The sequence below is a fragment of the Pan troglodytes genome, chromosome 1 (genome assembly GCF_028858775.2).
Source record: "Pan troglodytes isolate AG18354 chromosome 1, NHGRI_mPanTro3-v2.0_pri, whole genome shotgun sequence".
Lineage (NCBI taxonomy): Eukaryota > Metazoa > Chordata > Mammalia > Primates > Hominidae > Pan > Pan troglodytes.
The window spans coordinates 73722800-73739992 of NC_072398.2; the positions used below are offsets into that span (position 1 = coordinate 73722800).

Below are 17193 nucleotides of genomic sequence, written 5' to 3' on the forward strand. Positions count from 1 at the left end.
GGCCCAGCCAGGGACAAGGTCCTCACTGCCACCTGGACTCCCTGAATCACTGGTTTCCAACAGAGCCAACAGGCTAAGCCCCAGCAAACCAATAACAACAAGTCAACAGGTGCACCCAGGACCGGCCTGTACTTGCCTGGGGCAGTTTTTGTAGTTGATGAGACCACTCACCAAAAACAAAAAAAAAAAGTACTCAAAATCCAGGAATAGTTCTCTGTGCAAAGTAATAAAATACTAGCTACTACCACTAAGATCCAGGCACTGGACTTTAAACACTTTGACTCATATAATCCTCATGATGACCCTCTGATATAGATGCTGTTTTTATTCTCATTCTTCAGAAATTGAGGCTCATAGATGTTAAGTAATCAAAATTACACAGGTAAAAAGTGAAAGAGACCGAATATAAGTATGTCAGACGTCAAAGTCTGTCAAACTTCAAAGTTTACCTCCACTGGTGTTGCCACTTTAGAGAAAGAAAGAATTAAGGGTTGGGAAAGAAAGGGAGCTGGTTCAAGAAGAGAAAAAAGAGGGCTGATTCGAATGCCTACCCAGACAGGGCTTCGGGACTGCATTCCTGGGAGGGAAACTGGCCTGGTAAGCTCTGCCATGCTTAAGCAACATTTATTGCATGGACTGCACGAAAGCCTACTGAGGAAGGGGATGAAGAACCCCCTGGCTGCCAGGCAGCATTCCTCTTGACCAAGCCAAGCCGTTTGTTAAAGAAATGTTGCTCAAAGTATTTCCGATCAAAATCAGGGATTCCAGAGAAACCACAGCTGCCCTGAGCGGTGGAAGGAAGTAATAGGACTTCCCATTCCCCCTAAAAGCCCTGAACTCTGAGACCAGAATCCGGGGGGCATCTCTAGCTGGTCACAGACTTACTCCGTGCCACAGTTTCTTTTTATAAAAAGATGATGTACTCTGTTGAATAACAGTCCCCTCAAAATGCATGTCCACCCCAAACCCTTATTTCCAAATAAGGTCTTTAGAGATGCAGTAGAGTTAAGATGAGGTCATACTGGATTAGGGTGGCCCCTAAATTCAATGTGACTGGTGTGTTTATAAGAAGAGGGGAAGACACAGACACATGTGTCTGGGGCGACGCAACTACAAGCCAAGGAATGCCAGGGAGTGCTGGCAACCACCAGAACCTAGGTCTCCTAGAGCCTTCAGAAGAAGCATGGTCCTGGCGACACCTTGATTTCGGACTTCCAGACTTCAGAACTGTGGGAGGACACATGTCTGTTTTAAGCCACACTGTGTGTGGTAATTTATAACAGCATCCACAGGAAGCTAATATAGATGGAGAAAAGACTGCTTATCCCACCTTCCTCCCAAGGTTGTGATGAGACTCTAAAACACAATCCATTTTGAAAAGCACAGATGTTATATAAACACAGAATACCATTCCAATCAGCCATGAGCCCACACAAAGCCCCAAAAAGAGCCTACCGGAAGGACTCAGACTGACCACTGGAGGCCCGCAGGGTGATCACTTGATTTTGTTGGGTTTTTTGTTGTGTTTTTGTTTGTTTGTTTGTTTGTTTTTGTTTTTTTGATACAGAGTCTCACTCTGTCACCCAGGCTGGAGTGCAGTGGTATGATCTTGGCTCACTGCAACCTCCGCCTCCCAGGTTCAAGCGATTCTCCTGCCTCAGCCTCCCAAATAGCTGGGACTACAGGTGCACACCACCACACCCGGCTAATTGTTGTAATTTTAGTAGAGAGGGGTTTCACCATATTGGTCAGGCTGGTCTCGAACTCCTGACCTCAGATGATCCACCCGCCTTGGCCTCCCAAAGTGTTGGGATTACAGGCATGAGCCACCGTGCCCCGCCTTTGTTGGGTTTTTCTACAACCCCAGTCCTAATAGATAAAAATGAGTTTGATGCCAGTTGTAATAGATGAAATAGCCCTCAAAGAATCCCCAGCATCTGTGAATATAACCACCTTACAGGGTAAAAAGGACTTTGCAGGTGTGATTAAGTTAAAGATCTTGAGAAGGAGAGACTAGCCTGTACTATCCAGGTGGGACCAACATGATCGCAAGGATTCTCATAAGATGGATGTAGGGAGGTCAGAGTCAGAGTAGATGCAATGATAGGAGCAGAAGTCAGACAGAGAAAACAGATTTGATCGTTTCAAGCTGCTGGCTTTGAAGATAGATTAAGAGACCATGAACCAAAGAATGCAGGCAACCTCTAGAAGCTAGAAAAGGCAGGGAAATGGATTTTCTCCTAGAGCCTCCAGAAGGAAGGCAGCCCTGCTGAACTACTTTAGACTGCAGACCTCCTGAACTAACTGTAAGAGAATCCACTTTTGTTGTTGTAAGTCACTAAATTGTGGTGATGTGTTACAGCAGCAATAGGAAACTAGTACACCAGTCAAACCAGTTAGTCTGAAAATAAATGTGAAAGAGGTCAAGGAGAGAACCTAGAGAATTCCAGATATTCTAGGAGGTTCTCAGAGATCCTTTGTAGTAAACCTCCCAAAGGATTTCCTCAGAGAAGCTTACACCCTTTAGTGGGACAGTTTTTGTGTCTCCTCTGTCTTCCTGGACTCCCCTGAAAGTTATTCTAAAATTAGATCCACAGCTTTAGATACACTGAGGCCTGAATTACTGAACTTGGCGGGGGGCCTACAGCAACAGGACTTCTGCATGCCCCTACTTGACAGCCCTGTGCTTAGAAAAAAAAGTCCATCCACTGTTGCTCCCTAGAAGGGACCCAGGAGTCCCCATATGGCCTCAGCTCCTATAAAAGGTGTAGCTTGGTCCTTGTATATAACATTCAAGGAATGCTTTTCAGGTCTATGTCCCCACTGTCTCTCTTGATTACATACTCCCGAAATTCACAATTTAAGCAAGAAATCCTCTCACTGGTTCAAGCCAACCTGAGACGCTAAGCATACAAGGAGTCCTTGTATACTTAGGTGAGCACACTTCTGTAGGTCACTGACAAGGCAGCCTCACTGCCTTCCCAGACAGCCTGCCTGCAAGAAGGAAGCTCTGCGTGGGCTGGCTCATCCTATTGACTTGGGATTCCTAAATAGTGAAATTGGGATTTCCTAATAGTTCAAATTAGGAGAGGATTCAAGGAGGACTAAACACAAGGTATGAATAGGAGTCTAAGATCATTTTCTTCCCGCTTTCAGCCTTCCTAGCCCTGCCCCATACACAGAATAATGTTTGTTTCTCCATCCACTGATAGATCTGGTACCTGGCACTGAGTATGGAGTTGGAATATCTGCCGTCATGAACTCACAGCAAAGCGTGCCAGCCACCATGAATGCCAGGACTGGTGAGTAGGAGGACTGCTGAGGAAGAAGACCAGGTTAGCCTATAAGCCTAAGGAGTCATGGAGGCTCGTCCCAGCAAAAATTAATCAGAAAGCAATGTCTTCCAGTGAACAGGGCTCTGGTGACAACTGTCAGCCTAGAAACAACATCCACCCTATGCCTAATCCCTGATCTCTGACAAGCAGGACAGAGTCACCCTCTTCCCCACAGACCTGTGCTCGGTCCCCCGTGGTCTGAAGAGCTGCTCAGGGCTGTACAGAGCAGAGGTGGAAAATCCTAAATAGGTTGATGCCATTGCAGGCCATATTTTTATCTAGACCACCCCGACAGCAGGCAGAATGGGGCATCCTTGCCCTGCATACACCACAGAGGTCCTCACAAACGCCACTTGGGTGAAGGTCTAGACTTGCAACAACCCATTAAATCTGAGGGCAGAAGAAAAGTCCAGCTGAGACCCTTGCTGCTCTGGATTCAGCAGTTTTGCTTCCAAATCCTGGGTAAATTTCAAAGTCATTTCAGCACCTATGGTACTAGCAGCCTGGGCTGGGCTAGGGATTTTAGACCAGTCCTTGTCCCAAGGTTCAGCCTCTCTAGAGAACCACATGGACAAAGGTCTCCAGGTCCTCAGATATAGCTGCCTGCCTGGCTATGGTTAGAACAAGTCAAAATAGCCTCAGGGTTGGAGGGTGGTGCACTTCTGTTGCCAGGAATGGCATATCCCTACTTGGTGGTAGCTACCATTTTATCCTTATTGGCTCATTGAGAAAGGATGGGAGAAAATGAATATGGCGAGCTTGAAAATCAGCAGCCAGCTTTGTCCCAGAGGTGGATGCAATCCAGTGGTATCAGAGCTCATCACGGCTTTCTTCAGATTGTTCATCTATTTGCCAAGCCCCTGGCCATCATTCAGAGGGAAGGTACTTAGCAAAATATGAGATAAGTGTCAGCAATGACAAGCTAGTGCTCATAGTCAGCAGGCCTGCTGATAGCTTGGAAACACACAAAGCAGGCCAATAAATACTGCCCTCCAGGGGAACACATGTAAAATAGGCCATTTATGTCAATCCACAGAACTTGACAGTCCCCGAGACCTCATGGTGACAGCCTCCTCGGAGACCTCCATCTCCCTCATCTGGACCAAGGCCAGTGGCCCTATTGACCACTACCGAATTACCTTTACCCCATCCTCTGGGATTGCCTCAGAAGTCACCGTACCCAAGGACAGGACCTCGTACACACTAACAGATCTAGAGCCTGGGGCAGAGTATATCATTTCCGTCACTGCTGAGAGGGGTCGGCAGCAGAGCTTGGAGTCCACTGTGGATGCTTTCACAGGTACCAGAGCAGCAGAAATCCCAGCCAGGTTCAGGGATCAGTGGATCTCAGTGTGAGAAATTCATCCAGGCAAGTCACTCTTCCAATGTTCCGTTTCCTTTGGAGAAAAGAGAGGTGGGTAGAAAAGGATAGAGTAAAAACTAATAAGTGCATCAAGAGGGAAGGGTTGGAAGTAAAGAGGGGAGGTGAGCAATAGTGTTACCTGCCTGAAAACTTGTGTCTGGCTTTTCTATGGCCTTGACATAGTAGTTGATTCTGTCCATCTTTCCCTGCTGCAGTAAATCAGTAGGAATTCAGAGGATCCACGGGATCATATAAAATTCATTCCAGGATACAGGCTTTCAATCCTGGTTCAGTATTATGATTAACTCACAGAAGTAGTTCTCATTTTAACAGAATCCATTTTCCTATATTTGGATTGGAAAAAGTGGAGTGAACAGCACTGGAGGGTGAGGAGGTGGAATCTCTGGGTTAGTGGGTGAATGTGTGGCCCTTATTAGCAAGGAGAGCAGGTCCCTTTAGCCAAGAAGTTCTTCTAGCCCAGTGACCCGTCTCCTCACGTGTTTCAGGACCATCCATCTCCTTTGCTTTGCAGGCTTCCGTCCCATCTCTCATCTGCACTTTTCTCATGTGACCTCCTCCAGTGTGAACATCACTTGGAGTGATCCATCTCCCCCAGCAGACAGACTCATTCTTAACTACAGCCCCAGGGATGAGGAGGAAGAGATGATGGAGGTCTCCCTGGATGCCACCAAGAGGCATGCTGTCCTGATGGGCTTGCAACCAGCCACAGAGTATATTGTGAACCTTGTGGCTGTCCATGGCACAGTGACCTCTGAGCCTATTGTGGGCTCCATCACCACAGGTGAGGCTGGAGGACTTGGCAGCAGGTGATGAAAGGGGTTCTCACAGTAGCCTTGAACAAATCAATGAAATTTTAAAAGAGAAAGACCCAAGGAGTAGGGGATTTCCTCTATGGCTACAGAAAGTCTGTGACCTGTTCTGAAACAGCTACTTCCTCCAGTGCTGCAGAAGATGCATTAGATAAGAAACTCCCACTTGGAAGGTGGGACAAAGTCAATGTCTTGAGGAGGTCAAAGCTTGAATGCATTTGTCCAAAAGACCTTCCACTACCAGCTTAGAAAAAAAGCACTGGAGAAAGCTAGTCTCCAAGAGGAATCCCTCTACAGTGAAGAGACACCTGTTCCTATTCTGAAGAACCATCTCTTAACTGCCCAGAAAGTTCACTCATACAATAATGCTTCCTTAGTCTCACATGGGACTAGCATGCAATCAGGTAGTGACCTGGCACTCAGAGAATGGGGTTGATTTGGATGTTGCTTAGAAAACACAGGCACTCAGAGATGAATTGGATCAGTCCCAGCTCATTATTCCCAAACACAGTTTCAAATATGAGGTACATGTGGGTGAAGATATGTATGTTTGGGTAGTTTCCTCCTTACTAACAAGAACTCACAAACTGGACAAGTGGATTAAACACTTAGCTGATCAACTCTGTGATCCCCTAGCAGTAAAAAAAAAAAAAAAAAAAAGCCCATAGCATAAATTAAATACAATTTAGGAAAATGGATGTGTTCTGGACTTGTGCTCTGAAATCCCTGTACAGTCAATAGGCAGTTTTTCAAAACTGAAACCAAAGGTGGCTGCTAAAGAATAAGAGATACAGGCAAAATTTGGTTTATCTTAAAAAATTACCTCAGAGAAAATGCCTATGTTTCTCCCAATTCAAAACAAAACATATGAACTTAAAAAAAAAAGTTCCTAGTTGGCTTGCAGATAGGTAACAGGTACAGAGCTTGCCAGCTTGGCTTCATGTTGTTAAAATATTCTCCATGAACATAGCTTTGGTCATACCTACAAGGTTTCAAGTGAAACATCAGCCTGACCATGGTTTTCAGATACCCTATTACACGGAAAGATCTTGTCTGCCTTTGGGAGAACATTGGCTTTTGGTCAACATAAAACCAGGGATAAGAATTTCTTTTTCACACTGTGCTTTCTGTCTTTTTCCCACAATCACTGGGTCCTTGTAGGAATTGATCCCCCAAAAGACATCACAATTAGCAATGTGACCAAGGACTCAGTGATGGTCTCCTGGAGCCCTCCTGTTGCATCTTTCGATTACTACCGAGTATCATATCGACCCACCCAAGGTAACAAAGTGATTTGATTTCTCAAAGATACTAGGATTTGGGTGAAGATTATGGGAGAACTAGCATATCCCGCAGAACATCCACTCCTGCCTGCGTTTTTCCTCTTCTCTGTGGCATGCTGCATCAGAATGAGAGTGGGCTGGTGAGCAGCCAAGAAACCCCACACTCACCAATGCCTCTTGAGAAAGGCTTGATTACATTCACCCAGAGAGCAGGCCCTTCACTAGCAGAGGTAACTGATCACCATTATCTAGGCAGTGTCTTGAGAAAAAAAGAGCCCCAAAAGAATCTGCCAAGAGCTTGGGTCACATGAATATTCCTACAAGAATGAAGTTCAAGACTAGGATCCAGAGGGATGGCTAAAGACCCAGCAAAGCCAGATGGAGCCTTGGAGGGAAGCACAGTGATGTGGTCCCATTTCAGCCACTCCAGACAAGTTATGAGTCAGAGGAAATTGGCCCAGACCTCACCTGCATCCTGCCAGTTCTTGCTGGTACATGTGGCATTTTTAAGGAAGTGGAGGGCACACTCACTTCCAGTGAGGACACAGGACAGCATTCCAGACTACACGGTCTCTGGACTGTGGGGACTGCTCCTTGCATCGGTGCCCTCTACACTGCCTTAATGTCATTGTCTTAGAGAAGACCAGCTTGTTAGAAAACCACTTAATAGGTAGGTCATTTTTCTTTGCTCCAAGGAGCCCATAAAATGAAGGAGTGAGACCAGTGTGCAAAGCCTCTTCACACTCCAACATTCCCAGCCCATGAACCATGTATCATCCCTCCCCACTGAGTGCGGAGTCCCACACCCATCTGTGCTTTATTGACATAGACCATACCATAGGCTGCTTGGATGAAAGGGCTGCTGAATTTTAACTGTAGATTCTTCTCTTCTCCAGTGGGACGACTAGACAGCTCAGTGGTGCCCAACACTGTGACAGAATTCACCATCACCAGGCTGAACCCAGCTACCGAATACGAAATCAGCCTCAACAGCGTGCGGGGCAGGGAGGAAAGCGAGCGCATCTGTACTCTTGTGCACACAGGTGGGAATGTCTCCCTGCTGTGTCAAGTCAGAACCCTGGCTGAAGATCTGGGTGAAGTTGTTCGGGCTTGTAGAAAGGTTCTGGAAGCTAAGGCTCCATTTCGGGGTGCTCCTCCAACTCACTGTGTCTTGCAGGGCAATTTGCAATTTCTCTCCCCCAGTATTCCTCCCTAATACTAAACGTTTAGAGAGTCACCCTCTAGAAGTCTTGCTGGTTTAGGTTAGGAATTTTCATGGAACTTCCAACATAAACAGTGCCCTTTCAGACATGTAATGGAAGTGAATTCTAAAACAGATATCTGAATCATTCATCTGATTTTGTAAAAGACTCAGATGAGAAAATTTCACCTCGAGAAGAAAAGGGTTGTTATTCTAGTAATGGAATGGGGTCATGAAATTCATCATCAGATATAGCCAGAAACCACCAAGAAGCTGCCTTTGCTCTTGCTTTGTGCTCCAGGGAGAAAGAAGGCACCAAAGTGGCCATAACTCCCTCACCCGGGACCAAAGCAGTGGAGGTGATGTGGCTCCGTGTGCATCCTGGGCTGCCTGCAGGGGCACCGTGTAGCTCATGTCTCTGACAGGCCCGCTAGTCAGATCCAGATGTCTTCTGCATCCTCCATCAGCTCCTACATAATGACCAGAGGAAGGGAGGTGCAAGGGAGAGACTGGCTTGCAATATGGGAAAGTGAGGAAAGGTAGTCCAAATCCCATGACCTCCCTCTTGAAAACAAGCCCACGCAATGGGGCTGAAGAGAAGGCTCCTTTGCTAGCACCACTGCTCCTCCGTCTCTGGCCCCTCAGCAAGTACACCAGGCAGAACGTGCAAAGATTCACTGCAGAACTCACTAGCAGGCACAGCCAAAGTGTTCTATTCCCATACCCTAGACCAAACCTCCTAGTTAAGCCATCATTCCCACAGCACGTGGGAAAACATCCAGCTTGCCTCATTAGGAGAACACCTGGATTTTCTACAGTTGCTTAATTTCACTGGAGAATGGTATTTCCCAAATGAGGGAAATATACTTTAGAATTCCTTACTGCTTTCGTAGATGTTCTCGGAAGCTCAGAAACAGCATCTCTAAGGCAATGGGCCAAGAAATATTCCTTCACAAACACAAAAATTATTCTTCTAAAGACAGCGCAGGATATTCTGATCCTCCCTAGTCTCCTTCCAGGCTTATGACAACAGATAACACAGCCATTCAGTTTTGCCCTATCTATTAAATTACCTGTGACCATTAAAATATCAACAAGTGTTGACCAGAAATGAGGTCCAATACACCAAAAGAAGCCTCTATCCCACCTTCTTGAACCAAGAAATTCATATTAAAGAAATTAGCCTTTTTCCCATTGAGGACAATAAAATGTATTTCAAGAGCCTCCTATCCCCAAGATAAAAGAGACCAGCAACTTCAGTCAAAAACTCATTTCTTTAGCCAGGCATGGATGCATGCACCTGTAGTCTCAGCTACCAGGGAGGCTGAGGCAGAAGGATCGCTTGAATCCAGGAGTCCAAGGCTACAGTGAGCCATGATCATGCCACTGCATGCCAGCCTGAGTGACAGAGCAAGACCTTGTCTCTCAAAAGAAAAAAAAAATCCTTGGGTCATGAGCAGCTAGTATCTCTAAAGCAGATATTTGGTACACCAACCCAAATGGTATGCCCATCCAAACTGCCCTCCTTTAAGTCTAGGCAGAGCTATTTTGGCAAATTCCAATAACTAGATTGCCCCAGAATGTCTTATTTTGCTGTTATATGTTTGTTGTGGTTTTACGTTGAGGTCTATGATCTTACAACTTTTGGAAGTGAGTACTCCTTCAGGGTGTCATGTTTGTCTCGTGGTATCATGCATGTCTCAGATAGATCAAGCCAAGTGTAGTCTAAGGGCTGCATTTGAAGAACTCTTTGAACATGCAGATTATGGATACAATTCCAATTTTAACATGAAAATATTGTCCAGGTTGTTTCTTTGTGATAAAGGACATAGGCAAGTGAAAAAAATACTTTCAATTAGGAATAGGGCAAGATCCACAGCAGATCTTGGTTCTCAAAAGTAAATTTTATGACACTTGGGTTGAGCTGATACCTAAACTGTTGTAATAACATCCACTTGTGATAAATTCTAACCTGATGGAAGAGAAGCACAGTAATAAAGCAAAGACTTAGAGCATGGGCAAGTAAGACTAGGAAGATGATCCTATGACAAGCACAATCTTTTCCTCTAACAGGCCCTTTTGACCTACCTAAGCCTGGAAGAATCCTCTTGACTCTTAATGCAACAAAAAGAATACCAAGGACTCAGTCCTGAGTGAGACTTGTGAGCAGTGAAGCAATCATCCAATAATCAGATATGACTTTTGAGGCAACCTGACTGAGCCCACGCAGTCATTCCATGGGTGGATCTTCTATGTTCTCTGTCCTGGGGATACTCCTGCCCCTATGGAGTTGCCACCACACTTCCTGAAGCTCATCAACAGAGATCTTTCCACGAGGCACACCCTTACATTTATAAAAGTGCAAATAGCCTGGGAAGTATGATTATCTCATTAACTAAAAAATTATAACAATTTCTGTGGGTTCTTGGTTGCTCCATCTAGATTTAAATGTTGAAAATTCATTCCAGCCATATCTTGAAATCCTCTGTAGTATCTGGCACAGTATTCTGCACATAAGAAGTTATTGAATTAATTAAAAGGAAGAGCTGGGGGCGACTGCGGGAGAACTGGATACTTGAGAGAAGGGAGGCAGGGAGAAATGGAAGAGGCTGATGGAACCAGAAGAGGAGAAAGGGAAGAGGTTTCTGCTCACTTCTTTGTTTTGTAGAGTGCAGCAGCAGTCTTGCACCATGAGTGGAACTTCTGGGATCATTCCCTGCATTTCTATCCTGCAGCTCCTCTTACCTGTAACTGATAATCTATTCTGTTTCAGCCATGGACAACCCTGTGGATCTGATTGCTACCAATATCACTCCAACAGAAGCCCTGCTGCAGTGGAAGGCACCAGTGGGTGAGGTGGAGAACTACGTCATTGTTCTTACACACTTTGCAGGTGGGTGTCTGCAGGCCTGCAGATCAGGCAGGTGGGAATGGTGGGAATTGGAGCTGCAGACCAGTATGATGTGAATAAACAAAACATTTTTTCAATCTGAAGGACAGATTAGAAAAGTTCCTACTTCAGGTATACTATGAAGCCCTCAAGATATCCCCAAACTCTATGCTGGGCATCGTGGCTCACACTTGTAATCCCAACACTTTGGGAGGCCAAGGCAGGTGGATCACTTGAGGTAAGGAGTTCAAGACCAGCCTGGCCTACATGGTGAAACCCCATCTCTTCTAAAAATACAAAAATTAGCCGGAAGTGGTGGTGCACACCTGTAGTCCCAGCTACTTGGGAGGCTGAGGCAGGAGAATCACTTGAACCCAGGAAGTGGAGGTTACAGTGAGCCAAGATCACGCCATTGCACTCCAGCCTGGGAGTCACAGCAAGACTCCATCTAAAAAAAAAAAAAAAAAAAAAAGATATCCCCAAACTCTGCAAACTGTATCAAATCTAGGAGCTGAGAAAGCTGAATCTGAAAGGTACAAGAAAGGCATGTAACCAAGGGCAAGTACGAAAACAGAGCAATAGCCCTAGGAGGATGAAACTCAGAACAGAGCTAAGACTTGCCCCCAAAATGCTACAAACAAGAAAGCAGGCTTTTCTAAATATTCGCAGAGCAAGAAAAACACTGAAGATATAGGACCAAGTTTGAAACAGAGAGTACAGGCTAACAGGTGACAAAAGATTCAGGACTGCTAAACTCTTCCGTGTTTTTGTCTTCTCTATTCATATCCAGTCCAACAGGTTTAACTAACATGAAATCTTGAAGTTCACTGTCTTCTGTATCATGCTTTTTCACCTTACACCATTTGAAGTTGAACAGAACAGAGAAGCCCAAAGCAAAATAGTGTTGAGTCCTCCAAGTCTCTAGGCTCAGGGAAGTTATTTCCCTGCCTTCATCAAACATGTGATCACAGAATTGTTTTGGGTTATATTCAGGAATCCAGAGAACAAAGATACCAGAAGACAGAAGGCAGGCAGATGTCTTGGTTTTCAAAAATGACAGAGAAAGCTAATTCTGTAAGCTGCAAAGAAGTAAACTTATTGTCAAAGCTTAGGAAGGTAAAAACTAAAACAGACAATTAAACAACTTGGAAAAGGAATTAGTGATTACCATATAGCAGCACAGATTCACCAAGAATAAGTTTTATCGAAACTACTTTATGTCTTTGTTTTCATTGGCAAACCTGCTAGTACATTTGTATTTCAGCAAGGCATCAGAAACCCCCACTTATCACTTAGTCCTTAGTTAACATGGAAAAATACATGAAAGGTCATATTTGGAGGTAGCTGGGCCTGTAGCTGAATGAATGACCCTCCATGAAGAAGGGATAGCATTACTATGGGTATGTCCTAACCCCTCTGTGAGCATGCACAATCCATCTCAATTCCTGTCACCCCTCCTTTCATAACATGATCCCGCATTTTTTAACTATCACCATGCTTTCTCAAGCCTCCATGCATTTGCACATGCTATTTCTTTCACCAGGAAACTCCCCCATTTGTCTGACTAGAAAACCCATCCTTCAAGTCGTGGTTTCAACCCTATCTCTTCTGTCAAAGCTTCCCTGAAGGCAGGCAGACACATCTGCTCACAGACACTAAACACACAGCTCTAACAGAGCAATGAACTTCCATTCATTCCACAAATACTTTTGATGCCCTCCCATGCGCCACACACTCTATAAGGCTATAAGGATTCAGAAACAAAAACTGAGCTCTCATCTTTATGGAACTCACTTCTAATGATGTTGCAGAGAAGTAAATAGTTACAACTTGATGTGAGCAGTGTATGCTATAGACATGCACAGAACACCAGGGGCCATGTCCAGTGGGCTACTATGAATAGGGTCAATGTGTGGAGGGAAAGAAAGAAGAAAAGTCTTAGATAAAGTGAAAGAAGAAAAGGAGAAGAAAGGGAATTTCAAGAAAAAGAGCAGACTGTGGGCATTTGCAGAGATGTGAGAGTATAAGAAGTCTGAAGAACTACCATAGTTTGGTATGGCTGGAGCATTAATCAATGGCATGGTGTGCAAAGGGGGACATTAAAAAGATGATATCCTTATACATGCTCTTCCAAAGCTTAAGCATTAGTTTGAATTTTAACTTGTTTGTATGCCTTTAGACCACAAGAAACTTGAAATCTCAAAGCCCTACCTATTCTGAAAATGTGCCTAGTAAACTGTTAAATATTAAATAATTTCCAAGTATTCTAATTGCCCAACAGAGGAGTTGGCCCTGAACTAATGAACAGTTTTATCAACAGCTTGAATGAATTCAGAGAAGACATGCTTACCAAATTTGTGTATAAAACAAAATTGTGATCAATAGAATCCAAGTTCAAAAATATTTTAATCAACTGAAACACTGGCCCAAAACTCAATCAACGAGGCAAAATGCAATAGAAATAAATGCAAAGCTCTGCCCATGGGTATAAAAAATCAACTAACAAAATTGGATTGAGAGGTAGGGGGAGTGGTTACAAAGAAGATCTTTGATTAGCAATAATCTTGGCATGTGATAACAATATCACATGGCATTCCCAAAACCTAACTAATTAATATAAGTGGCACAAGCACAGACTGACCCTGTTTATTTCATTGGTCAGTACCTCTCCATTATTCTCAGTTCTCTGAGTTTTGGACTTTAGCAGGGACATTGATAAACTGTTACGTGTTCAGAGAAAAGTAGATAGGACTGTGAAGGTTTTAAAATTGTCACATAAATGTGATGGGAAGTGGGGGCTGAATTTTCTCAGTCTAGTGGAGAGAGAACTTGATTAGGAAGGGTGGTGGAGAGGAAGCGGTCATGTACACAAAAGACTAGATTTATCCTTAATAACTCCAGAGACACGAATAGAAGTTATAGAGAAGACAATTTGACCTGCACATAAAGAACACTTTTTTTCAATTATGATATGAGATGAGAGGGGAATCCTTTCAAAGAGTAAGACACTAAGCTAGATAACCTATGAAAGATTTTTTTCCAAAATTCTCTAGTAGTAAATCCATGTGAAATACCTTTGGATTTGGTAGATCTTTCCTAAACTGAGTAGCCTTATTCAACCCTTATTCATATTCATTTGAGTTCAGTCGCTGGAGAGACCATCCTTGTTGACGGAGTCAGTGAGGAATTTCGGCTTGTTGACCTGCTTCCTAGCACCCACTATACTGCCACCATGTATGCCACCAATGGGCCTCTCACCAGTGGCACCATCAGCACCAACTTTTCTACTCGTGAGTACATGGTCACCTACATACCCGTATCCCTGGGGACTTTTGTGGAAATGATCAGCTTTCTTGTGGTGGACTAGATTATCACTTACAGGCTTTGGACAGGGCAGCTATGAGCTGTTCTTATTTGGACTGACTACAGCCCAAATTCAGTGAAACTAAGCTGCAACTTTTGGCCAGCAGAGACATGTCTGTTTTCTGCTCTCACCCTGGGTGACAGCAGAAGAACCAGGTCAAGAGAGGTCTGTACTCGGAATGCATCTGCCCCAGAAAAGTCTGATGGATATTAAAAGGCTAGATATCTAGGAAAGAGCTGCTGAGTAGAGTGATGAATAGGAGAAAGTAGACATAGGTAATATGTGGAAACGTAAGTTCACGAGTGAACAAGCAGACATGAGAGTTTATCAGGGTCCGGATCTCAGGCATAGAAGGTCAGTGTGGAAGATGTCACACCCAAGCCTAGAGGCCCTGTGAGGGAAGGGGAAGTAGCTGCAAGAATGATCATGGCACTGAATGATTATCATCTGACCCAGGAGCACCCTTTATGCTCCTGTCCAAGCCAGAGCAGGGGTCAGCATGTGAGCAATCCTGAGACCAAAGAGGTGGGCAACAGATACCCATACCTGAAATCAAGCAGGGGGAGGAGCTGGAGAGGCAGGCATGCCCTGGCACTTTCTCCTCTTTGCAGTCCTGGACCCTCCGGCAAACCTGACAGCCAGTGATGTCACCAGACAAAGTGCCCTGATCTCCTGGCAGCCTCCCAGGGCAGAGATTGAAAATTATGTCTTGACCTACAAATCCACCGACGGAAGCCGCAAGGTGAGATTTTGCTGGAAAGGGAAAAGACCATTTCTTCCAAGTGAGGCCATGTGGAAACTGACTAGTGGAGTGACCACAGGACATTGGAGGGAGGGGGAAGGAAGCAATCCACAGGGAACTCATCAGCTTCCCATCCAGGATACCCAGCCTGCTGTTGATGAGAGAGCCCTAGTCTGCAAGCCAGAAGATTTGGATGATAGTCCTAGCTCTACTGCTACTCTCTACGTAAGTTGAGGCAAAGGACTAAACCTCCTCAAGGCTTGCTTTCTTCTCTAGCTAATGAGGGTCTCTACCCCTGCAACTTCACTGGGTTGTGCTGGTGCTTCCAATACAATGACACAAAGCACATTGGAAACTCCCAAGTACATGATATTGGAATAGTTTTTCAACAACAGGGCTGAGCAAACATGAGCTGGATACCAAATTCAATAGGCTTTTATGCCTCTTGATAAGCATTATAAAGGTGATATCTGTGTAGCCTACAGTAAAGAAACAACAAATTTTTGTTTTATTTCATCAGTTGAAACAGTTCATCCAGAACACTGATTTTCAAGTTTTTGTTAGTGAAGCAACCTCTTTTTAAAGGGAAATCATATGCAGAAACCAAAAACACAGAATACATTTCAGCAGAGTTAGTCTGCTTGATAGAAGTAAGGAGGCCTTAGATCCCACTTCCTCAGTTCTTTCTCTGCTCTCAAGCAAGTACAGTGCAATCTGAAGACTTCTAGATTCAATGATGCAGGTACCTAAATTTATCCCAATGTGCATTCCTGAGATAGGAGCTGGCGTAAATCTCACATGGGAGCTCTCCTCTCTGCTTATTGGTGCAGTAATCCTTATTGTGGGATGGAGAGGATGACAATGGCCATTGCAATACTGACCTAGCTGCCCATGGGATTTGGACTTCCCTTCCCTACTTTCCCAAATTGCAAGCCAGTTGCTCCCTTCCACCACCCTTCCTTTGGCTCATTATACAGGAGCTGATTGTGGATGCAGAAGACACCTGGATTCGACTGGAGGGCCTGTTGGAGAACACAGACTACACGGTGCTCCTGCAGGCAGCACAGGACACCACGTGGAGCAGCATCACCTCCACCGCTTTCACCACAGGTGAGGGAGCATGGCCACTTTGATGCCTTCTTCTCCACTTCCTGATGTTTGGCTCATCAGCAGCCTCTGCTGAGACTTGCCCTGGGAGCAGTTTATCAAAAAAGCTCAGTTGCCTCCTCCTTTTTTTCCCCTATCCAAGCCCCTACCAGGAAACCTCTCACTAACAAGGTAACCACAGGAACCAGCAGTACAACTCCCTGATCCACCCGGACCAATTAAATGCACCAAGTAAAGACATCAGGTTCTGGCTGGGTGCAGTGACTCACACCTATAATCCCAGCACTTCGGGGGCCTAGATGGGCAGATTACCTGAGGTCAGGAGTTTGAGACCAGCCTGTCCAACATGATAAAACCCTGTCTCTACTGAAAATACAAAAATTAGTTGGGCATGGTGGTGTGCGCCTGTAATCCCAGCTACTCAGGAGGCTGAGGCAAGAGAATCACTTGAACCTAGGAAGCAGAGGTTGCAGTGAGCTGAGATCGTGCCACTGTACTCCAGCCTGGGTGAAAAAGTGAGACTCCATCTCAAAAAAAAATAAATAAATAAAAATTTAAAAAATCAGGTTCCTTCCAGTTCAGGTTTTCTGCAAGTGGTTTTCCAGCAAAGTTTATCTTTCTCTTCCTCCTTCCTCTGCTACCTGTAATCAGAGACTCACTTAGTAAAAGCAGCAGTAGTAAACCCTCAACATTAAACCTGCAGCTCTTTTCCACACACAAAGGACTTTTGCATTCCTATGATCTCACTCAGTTCTTATATAACAACTGGTCAGGAAGGCCTATGATCCCCATTCCACAGGTGATGAAACCAAGGGGCACAGAAACCAAAGACTTACATGGCTAGTAAATAGCTGAGTCAGACCTTGAACCCAGGTCTTCTACTTCTAAATGCAGCTGTTCCGGCTGCCTTCCCTCCTTAAGTCAGCAGAAGATACTTGAAAAACGCTGCTAAAGGATAAAAAAAATTCCTAATCTCTATAACAGGAAATAACCTAATATCTGACTTTTGAGAGTTACTTGCCAAGTACTGTTTAACTGCATTACATGTATTACCTAATGTAATCCTTACAACAGCCTA

General features: G+C 44.6%; 1 protein-coding gene across 3 annotated transcripts in view; it reads left to right on the forward strand.

Moving 5' to 3' along the window:
• TNR (tenascin R) overlaps positions 1 to 17193 on the forward strand; it is a 430161-nt gene that overhangs the window by 374934 nt on the left and 38034 nt on the right. For all 3 annotated transcript variants that reach the window (XM_524977.7, XM_063795257.1, XM_024350209.3), the window contains 9 exons: positions 3213 to 3302; positions 4372 to 4635; positions 5231 to 5500; positions 6690 to 6809; positions 7708 to 7854; positions 10786 to 10905; positions 14049 to 14192; positions 14878 to 15008; positions 15986 to 16118. In XM_524977.7, coding sequence (XP_524977.3) covers positions 3213 to 3302; positions 4372 to 4635; positions 5231 to 5500; positions 6690 to 6809; positions 7708 to 7854; positions 10786 to 10905; positions 14049 to 14192; positions 14878 to 15008; positions 15986 to 16118 — 1419 coding nt within the window. The remainder of the gene's footprint in view (positions 1 to 3212; positions 3303 to 4371; positions 4636 to 5230; positions 5501 to 6689; positions 6810 to 7707; positions 7855 to 10785; positions 10906 to 14048; positions 14193 to 14877; positions 15009 to 15985; positions 16119 to 17193) is intronic.